General features: G+C 34.7%; 2 protein-coding genes across 2 annotated transcripts; both read right to left on the bottom strand.

Moving 5' to 3' along the window:
- Window positions 1–2379: 2379 nt before the first annotated feature.
- Window positions 2380–3108, bottom strand: LOC133874339 (repetitive proline-rich cell wall protein 2-like). Its single transcript, XM_062312272.1, has one exon. It carries the CDS (start codon window positions 3106–3108, stop codon window positions 2380–2382), a length of 729 nt encoding a protein of 242 aa, XP_062168256.1.
- A 3761-nt stretch (window positions 3109–6869) lies between these two features.
- On the bottom strand, window positions 6870–7580 carry LOC133874250 (early nodule-specific protein 2-like). The gene has a single exon (XM_062312163.1). The coding sequence runs from the start codon at window positions 7578–7580 to the stop codon at window positions 6870–6872; it is 711 nt and encodes a 236-aa protein (XP_062168147.1).
- Window positions 7581–9538: the final 1958 nt, after the last annotated feature.

Here is a 9538-nt window from a genome sequence, read left to right as displayed (position 1 = left end):
TTCTACATTGCCAACTTGAGTTAATTTGAATATTCTTTGAGAGGATGTAAGAATATATTCAAAATATATTATGAATTAATTTGTTTTTGATACAACCTTTTTAGCTAGATATTGCAGAAATATGATTACAATGAGATCACTTACCATTCATATATCGATCGTATCAAATGCTGATTTATTTTCCTATATATATATATATATATATATATATATATATATATAGTTTGACATTATAATATATAGTATTAATTCTATGATTTATTTGTTATTTAATTTATTTGTTATTCTTACTGACCTTGTTGGGACATGGCCAGGCAAACATGCCCATATCCTAAAATCGCGGCTAGGCTCTGATTTTGAACCAAGTTAGATATATTTGAAACTAATGTTTTGTGCTATTTTAATAAGAATAGCACATTAACCCTATGCAAAAAATTGTGACCGGGTATTAACTGCATTTAATAGGTGTTAAATCACTATTTATCTCAAAAGTTTAAATTTATAGGAAGATCGAAGTAAATTTAATCACTTAATCAATACTTTAACATTTATTCTCACGTGTAGGTTCAAACTTCTTTTTAATAGGTGAGGCACAACATGAACATGAAATAATTAATTGAAATGGGAGGTAAATGACGGAATCAAGACTTGAACTTAGGACCTTTGGCTCTGATACCATGTTAAATTACCACTTATCTCAAAAGCTTAAACTTATAGGAAGAGGTAAATTTAATCACTTAATCAATACTTTAAGAATAAGAAATATATATAGGTTGGATCCATGCAATCCCTTAACATGATTTTTAATTCACTTCATTCGGTATGTAATCCCTCCATGTTACATGCATATGCGTTTATGGAATGTTTTAGAATACGGCAAAATTAATCACAGACGAATTGTGCTTCTTTTTTTTTTTGGTTCTTTAAACTTTGCATTGTATTTTACTTAATTCGTTACCGAGGTAGGAGGAACTCACAATATAATTACTAAAGTTTAAGTCATTGAAAAAAAGGGGGAGCATGACAATCAAAAACTTTGAGATTTTGTTGCAATTTTCTTGTAAATGTCTCTCCCTTTTGGTTTCAAACTTGCAAGCCACATTAATGGGGGCATGCAATTTCAATCGCACCCTTACTAGTTAGTTCATCATCATCACTATCCGAGGACAAATTTTCTACATTTTCATATATATATATATATATATATATATATATATATATATATATATATATATTCCTTTTCCCGTTTAGCAACGCCCTAGCTAGGATATAGATGTTCCTCGGTGTTCACGCACTCTGGTTCACAGTGATAATTTTATACCACTAACACAAGAGGCTTCATAGAAGTAGAGCAATCTCTTGTTAATCTTGCTTTAAAATTGATAGCAAGTAGTCACCAGGGTGATGGTGCAGCTTGTCGAGTTTCACACCAATAAAATATCTTGAAATTTTTAAGCGGAATTCTGGCGGCTCATGAGCCTATCTTACTGTTAAATCATTTTATCCCAAAAAATTTAAATTACCGCTAAGAGATAGAAACATATATATAAAAAATTTAATCATTTAATTATTATTATAACACTTACAATCGTAATAAGCTCGTATGCTTGTTTGAAGTGCCGAGTTAGGGTGCGTTTGGGATTGCGATTTCGTAGAAAAAAAGTGCGATTTTAAACCAAATCGCAGAAAGTAAACCGTTTGGAAACTGCGTTTTTAAAAAATTGCGATTTGAAAACGCAGAAAAGTGCTTATTCAAATCGCAAGCAATGTGGTGCTTTTTTGAAAATGCAGTATTTTAAAAGGATAAACTGCGATTTTAAAGGCCAAACTGCGATTTTGCCAAACGCTTAATTACGTTTTTAAAAATCACTTTTTAAAATCGCACATTTTAAAATCGCTATTTTTAAATCGCACTTTTTGAAATCGCAAATCCAAACGGACCCTTATATGCCAGTTTCTTATTATTAATTAACTAACCTAGTTCATGTTTTTGGCCTTAATTAGTTATTCTTTTTGACATTTGGTAAACAGGATAGATGAAGATAAATAATTATGTATGTCATCATTCATCATTTTAGTACTAAATGTGACGTTTCTGATTCTTTCTGTTCACCAACCAAATTTCCATGCAGCAAAAAGAAAACGAATTTTGTTGAGCTTAGCGGGGTAATTTTAAACGCATTGGTAAAAAGAAATATTTATTATGGAAAATACTGACGATGGCACTAAATATGCTTGATCAATGATTCAATAGAACATAACACACGGAAGCATAATGAGTAGTGACAAGCTCTTATTTCTATTGGCTATAATCTATCCATTCTCACTATAAACTCAGACCTGATGGATAGGTGTTGATCTTAAGGCTTGTAGTGCAAACTAGGCATTTGTAGGTGGCTTCCCGTATGGTGGTGGAGGGAAAACCTTCCGGGGTGGCTTGTGAGGATCTTGACCTTTTTCCGGGGGAGGGTGTCCGTAAGGTGGCGGTGGCAGGTGCTTTGGTGGTGGTTTGTGTTCTGGTACTTGTGGCCTCTCCACCGGGGTTGGTGGCTTGTACTCTGGTGGAGATTTTCCAGTTTTGGGAGGTAGAGTTGGTGGCTTCTCGACCGGTGGCTTTTGTTCTGGGGGTGGCTTCACGACGGGGGGAGGTTTATAAGCTGGGGTCGGTGGCTTCTGCTCTGGGGGTGGCTTGCTCACTGGAGGACGTGTGTAAACTGGAGGAGTTGGTGGCTTATGCTCTGTGGGTGGTGGCTTGCTCACTGGAGGAGGTATGTAAACAGGAGGAGTTGGTGGCTTATGCTCTGTGGGTGGTGGCTTGCTCACTGGAGGAGGTATGTAAACAGGAGGAGTTGGTGGCTTATGCTCTGTGGGTGGTGGCTTGCTCACTGGAGGAGGTATGTAAACAGGAGGAGTTGGTGGCTTATGCTCTGTGGGTGGTGGCTTGCTCACTGGAGGAGGTATGTAAACAGGAGGAGCTGGTGGCTTGTGAATGGGAACAGGTGGTTTGTAAATTGGAACCGGTGGCTTTTGGTAATCGGCATTGGAGGGAGTAGTGGCCGTGAGAGCCACGGCGGCAAGAAACAACACTAGCAAGTGTGTGTTAGACATGATCTTCGGCAATTGTGTTCTGATTATTCAAAACTGGAGAATCGTATACCATTTTATAGTGGTTTTGGCGCCATCATCGGCAGTGTATGGTGTCAAAGTCGTGCCTTTCTCTCCACAAGTAATCTGCGAAGATGCATAATTTCTTTAATTTTAGGTGACAATGGGACCCGTTTGGGTCCCTCTTAGTTGAAAAGTTGGAAATTTGAGCAAAGAGGCCAGGTTAGTGGGAATATTTGAGTGGTAACATTATATTACTATTCATTTTGACTAGCTACGTACGTGTGAGGCGGCTCAATAATGAAAATAGAGGCCGGGCAAGACCCAAAAAAAAAAAAAAAAAAAAGTTAAAATGAGGTATTTTTAAAAGAATCTAATTTTAAAAATATTGTACAAGCAATTCAAGCATTTGAAAAAGAATCTAATTTTTTATATAGCTTAGTATTTTAATTGGAGCATTTATTTATTTATTTATTTTTAAGTCCTGATTGCATGCCAAATCATGACCTTCTCTCATTTTAATTTTCCTTAGGCCTAGCTTTCACATTCTTTTATTTGTTTGCTTACAAATTTAAATTTAGTATGAATGAAGGGCATTTTTTCGGGCCTTATTTTTTCATCTCATCAAAATGTGAGGGTTTTTCAAAGTGAAACTCGATCTGCTTTTTATTAGTAAATGTCATGATCAACATGTACGTGGACCATATGATGATAACAATGCATGATTGATTTTGGGTAATCAAAAAGTGTCGGTGGTAATTTCATGATCTTATATGCTGCTTCTGGTTAGGCCGGATTTGATCGAGCTTGGACCACTACACTTGTCGTTTTCGAAGATTTTGCACTTTTTTATCTCATACTAGAAAATTATGCCTTAAGCATACGCGTTTCTTGATTTCTCATGTAGATGGAGACTTTGATGCATGCATGGGTGGTGGTGGACGAATAGCCAGGCGCAGTAGATCAAGCATCGATCTGTCTACCCCTAACAAAATTGTAAGTGTTAAATTGACATAAACTTAAGCTATTTCAACTATCAACTATATATTTTCAAAATAAAAAAAAAAAATATAAAAACAAAAAATTATATGAATAGACGTGTGACATTTTTTAAAAAAAAAAAGAAAAAAAGAAAAAAAATCAAATGAGGGAAGGGTTACAAGGGATGAAATTTGAGGGTATGTAATAATAATAATAATAATAATAATAATAATAATAATAATAATAATAATAATAATAATAATAATAATAATAATAATAATAATAATAATAATAATAATAAAACAAAAAAGACAGGTATGACACTTGGATACATCAAATTACCATTTTGTTGCAATTAAGTCACTTTTTTTGTCATTCTTCCAAAATACCAATATTTTTTTTAAAAAAAAACAAATAATTTTAAACAAACTAAAACCAAAATTTGAAATTTTGATTTTAGTTTTTTAATTCTTATTTTTTAATTTTTTTTTGAAAGAAAATAAGGGCATTTTTTAAAAAATGACAAGAAAGTAGCTTAATTGCGATACAATTATAATTGGATGTATTTAAGTGTCACACTTGTTAGTTAGAGATTTAAGTAGCAAGTGTCCATTGATTCTTGTGTCCATTGATTCCTGCAAACCCAAATTATAATTAGCTGATTGTTTTAGGGATGGTGGGAACGTGGGGCTCGGCCTATGGACTGATTGACAAATGCAGAGCCTTTATCATTAAAACAAGACAAAATGAAAAGGAAATTAAGGCGACAAATCAGGTACGTTCTTTGTGAACCCTTTGAAAACCTTTGCTTCAAACGATAGTATTGATTTTGGTATTTGCGCAAATGAAAGAGGCAAGAGTTGTCAATATGCAAATGTGCTTCTTGGAGATGTAGCTATTCATTTTCTAAATGTGAGATTGAGGTGTTATAATTTCTCTAAAATTCTTGACGTCTTCTTTATGACCACGACTTGCAATATTCTAGTACCACATAGAGTTATTAGGTTGTTTTAATAACCCCCTCCGACTTCTTGCGTGGACATGTAAAAAAAAAAGAAGATTGTTTTAATACCAACTTTAATACCATTTGTAAAAAGAAATAGTTAATTTAGAACTATTTTAAATCACTTATAAAGTTCAGTCTTATCAAGAAAAAATATATTAATGTGATTATGTGAAGTTAATTAACACTCATAACTATTTTTATAATCCATTGGTTTTAGGAGTTACGCTTCTTAAATTCCTAATATGGAATTGGGATATTGCGTAATTCTTATAGAACGAGTTTATCATTCGACCATGGAAGATGAAATACACATTCAAAGAGGAGAAAGTGATGCTTAAGTGACACCGACAGAACTCATCAAACTGCTTGAACACATTCTAAAATATTCTAAAGTATTTTATAGGAATCTTATTTACCTAGACCTTGTCCTTTTGCTTTTGCAGAATGACGCAAGCTAGGGATGAGGTCCATATTAATTTGATGAGTTAATTTAGAATATATAGTTACTACGATTGTGTTTTACGTAGCGCCTTTTCCTTAGGGTGTGGGCCTAATAGTTCGAAGTGTTGGATTTAGATGTGTAAGCAATTTATATTGGGCCTAATTAGGTAAATAAAAATTGGATCAAACATTCTAAAAGATTTCATATATATATATATATATATATAAAATCTTAGGATTTTAATTTAACATAACTTTTGATTAATTGACTTACCTAGCTATTCTTTACCCTAATTAATTAAGTTAACCATTTCAAATCTCCCAACATTAGGATCATGAATCTTGCATGCATGTAAGAGACCCCAAGTGTTTTGAGAAAAAGTGCTTTTCATGAAATAAACTAGGCAAAAGGAAATGAGTTAAATGACCTTTCATATATGTATGTATGTATGTATGTATATTTTTTTTTTTTTGAAAACTTTCATTGTCATTCATTATTATCTTTCATCATTTTTGCAATTATACCCTTAAACTTTAAAAAATGTAAATTTGAAGTAACCATCTTTCAATTTCTTACAATATTAATCCTCCCATCAAAATTTAATGTTAAATCAATCAGTTAATGAGTAAAATATCACTTCTACCCTCAGATATTTATAAAATTAAAAATTAAATTGATTTAATAATTAAAAATTAAAAAAAAAAAAAAGAAACAAAAATTCTCAAGTAACGTGACCCATTGTACGTGGGTCACAAAGGTGACGTACGGTGGGTCACGAATGTGTATGATTATCGAGGCAAGTACTGTTCCTCGCCCCTTATCGATGCAAGTAATTTATCGTAACTGCATAAATTCTATGACTATAGCTTTCTAATTATGCAATTATGATAAATTACTTTTAAAAAAATTCAATTACACTTCTCAATTATAAACGGTTTTGTAATTATTATCTCGAAGTTTAAAAATTTTTAACATAGGTATTTCATGTTTCAGTCTTTTCTAATTTCACATATTTTTTGTTAAAGTGTCCAAAATGACCCTATTTCTTTTATAAATGGTGAAAATTAAAAAAAAAAAAAAAAAAAAAAAAAAAAAAAAGGGTGAAAAGGAGTTAGTATCACACGTGATAGAAAAGGATTAAAACCGAAGTACTAGCTAGGCGACAATCAAGTCGATGCTCATGAGCTATAAAGTACAGAAACTAGTACACAACGTGAGCATATATATATAGATCACTGCCAGTAGCTAGTAAGAACAGTGAATAACATGAAAATGAAAAGTAACATAAGCTGCAGCTCTTATTATTTCTAACATATATAAACATGCATGCAATACTCAGTTCGCTGATGGAGGTTTGTGGGGTGGCTTGTGAGGGAAACTCGGCAGCTTCTTTTCGGGCGTGGTTGGAGGCTTCAACTTTTGTGGTGTGTCGTGCGAGTCTTTGACATCCTCCACTGAAGGGTGTCCAGGGTGATGGTAATGAGGTGGTTTGTGTTTTGGAGGTGGCTTCTCTCTCTTACCCTTTGGAGGTTTGCCATCCAAACTTGGTGAATTTTGTTCATGGGAAGACGACTCCAATAAACGGCGCCCAGGGTGATGATCATGCGGTGGCTTGTGCTCCGGTGGAGGCTTCTCTGATCCCTTACCCTTAGGAGATGGTTTGTATTCTGGGAATGACTTCTCTTTCTTGTCAAGTGAGCTGGTTGGTGGCTTGTGCTTCGGAGGTGGAGGCTTTTCTAATCTCTTAGGGGGTTTACCATCCAAACTTGGTTTTTCAACTAAATGGCGTTCAGGGTGACCATCATGTGGTGGCTTGTGTTCTGGTGGAGGCTTCTCTCCTTTGCCCTTGAGAGGTGGCTTATGTTTAGGGAATGACTTGTCCCTGTGATCAAGTGGGGTGGGAGGTTTGTGTTTAGGAGGAGAAGGGGGCTTGTGAAATGGAGATTTGGGGTCATGTTTAGAAGGCTCATGGTGGTTAGCTAGTGAGGCAGTGCTGTTGAGAAGCACCACCCCGAGGAGCAACACTAGACAATATTTGGTACTCATTTTTGGGTTGTTGATGGTTGAAAACAACTAGAATTCTTGGCCTTCTATAAAGCAACAGAGCGAATATATTACGTAATGTCATATGTCATTACGCATTTGGCTTTTGTTGTGAAAGGGTGTAAACACACTTCCAAGTCAATAAAAGTGTTCTTCTTGAGTATTTTCTATATATGTGTAGGAGGGGTCTATCTGGGTCCTATTGGGCTCAAAAGTTTGGAAATGCATGCACCAATTAAGGCTAAACCTGGTGAAGGCTAGTGATCGATCAGAAATAACCAATTTCGCTCTTCTCCGCGCATTCCCATGCATATATCTTCTAATTGCATGAAATCTTTGAATCAGATATTAAAGTTAAAAGCTTAAAAAAAAAAAAAAAAAAAAAAGAGTTAAAAGCTTAATTATTCCCTTGATCTTTTTTTTTTTTTTTTTTTTTTAATATCCTATTTAGGCGTTCATATATATCATTTTTTTTATTTTGGATGAATCAAAAAATTTATAAGAGCTCAACCAACTACACACGCTAGAAAACACTAGCCCAAAAACCTCAAGTAGAGGACACTATCCAGAACGACCTATACAGTCATTACTACAGGAAAACAACAAATCTATACCAACAACTTTTGTAAATTACAACTAATTACAAGCTTTATACATTTATCTAGTTTCTTGAAAGATCCCATAGCAAGGATTCGAGTACGAACATTCCATGTAATCTGTTCAACCATAATTTCCCCAGTTCTCAAATTGCTGCTGTGCACCAAAGCATTTCTTTGTTGCCAGAAATGATAAATGCATGCACCTAAACAAAGTTTACCAAGACTAGCCTGTAAACCTTTCCCCCAGAGTGTAGCAATGCTCCAAGTCATAACCTTCTCCCATTTAGATGGAATGTTAGTGAAGAGGCACGCAAACATCAATGTCCTCCATATCCTCAAACTAAATCCGCACTGGAAAAAAAGAGATACTCCTGACTTTCATGACAAGTATGACAAATGTAAAGACCAATAAATTAAATAGGAGATTTATCAATTAATAAATTGTATTTATTAAATTGATGGGATTAATAATTATATTTTGAGTAATAATAATTGTGTTAAGAAAATAAAATAAGTCCGGGCTAAAAATATGAGAACTTGATTAATAATAGTAATGGGTCCTAATAGAATAAATAAGTAATTGAATGGATTGAATGCAATTAAAATGAATGTGGGACTACACATTAATTACCAAATGATAGAAATTAAAAAAATAAAGAAAGAAAAAAAGAAAAGAAAGATGGGGTCCTAATATAATTTATTATAGTTTGAGGGTTTTTTAATAAAAAGAAATCTTAGCTTGCCACATGTCACCACCTGTTTGGTTGGAGAAGATTGCATTATCCTCTCTCAACCAACCCCATGATGACACATGGCACCCCATCCCTTTTCTCCCTTTTCTCTTTCTCCCTTATCCGGATACCCCTCTCCCTCACCATTCATTTCTCTCTTATTCTTTTCTTCATTTTTCTCTTCTTTCTTCGGGTTCTTCCTTTTCTCATCCAACCAAGACACCGAGAGAGAGAGAGAGAGAGAGTCAGGAGAGCAGAGAGAGATCGAGAGAAGCTGAGATTGTGAGAGAACGATCGACGCTGAGAGAGAGAGACTGTGAACCTGAGAGAGAGACCTGATCTTTCCGGACCAGATGTTGCCGGAGAAGCAAATAGGAGGCGATTTCCAGTGGTTCCCGGGCTGATTTCCGGTGGGTGGTGCAGTGGGCTGTCTTGGACGCATTTCTCTAATGGATCGATGAACAGTTTCTGGTGAAGCAGTGGGTCAAATTCCGGTGACTCCCAGTGCGATTTCCGGTGGTTTGTGGGGAATTTTCAGTAGGTAATTTCTTTTAAATTCTTATGTTCTACTGGTATTATTGTTGATTAACTTTAAGTACTCGGATGTGGTGATTTTGGTTAGATCCGAATG

The sequence above is a fragment of the Alnus glutinosa genome, chromosome 1 (genome assembly GCF_958979055.1).
Source record: "Alnus glutinosa chromosome 1, dhAlnGlut1.1, whole genome shotgun sequence".
In the NCBI taxonomy this organism is placed as follows: Eukaryota; Viridiplantae; Streptophyta; class Magnoliopsida; order Fagales; family Betulaceae; genus Alnus; species Alnus glutinosa.
Note: the sequence above shows the minus strand (reverse complement) of the source record. Positions and strands in the feature narration are given on the sequence as shown.

Excerpts from the sequence above, each read along its gene's own strand:
- LOC133874339 (XM_062312272.1), bottom strand. The coding sequence starts at position 3,108 with ATGTCTAACACACACTTGCTAGTGTTGTTTCTTGCCGCCGTGGCTCTC.
- LOC133874250 (XM_062312163.1), bottom strand. The coding sequence starts at position 7,580 with ATGAGTACCAAATATTGTCTAGTGTTGCTCCTCGGGGTGGTGCTTCTC.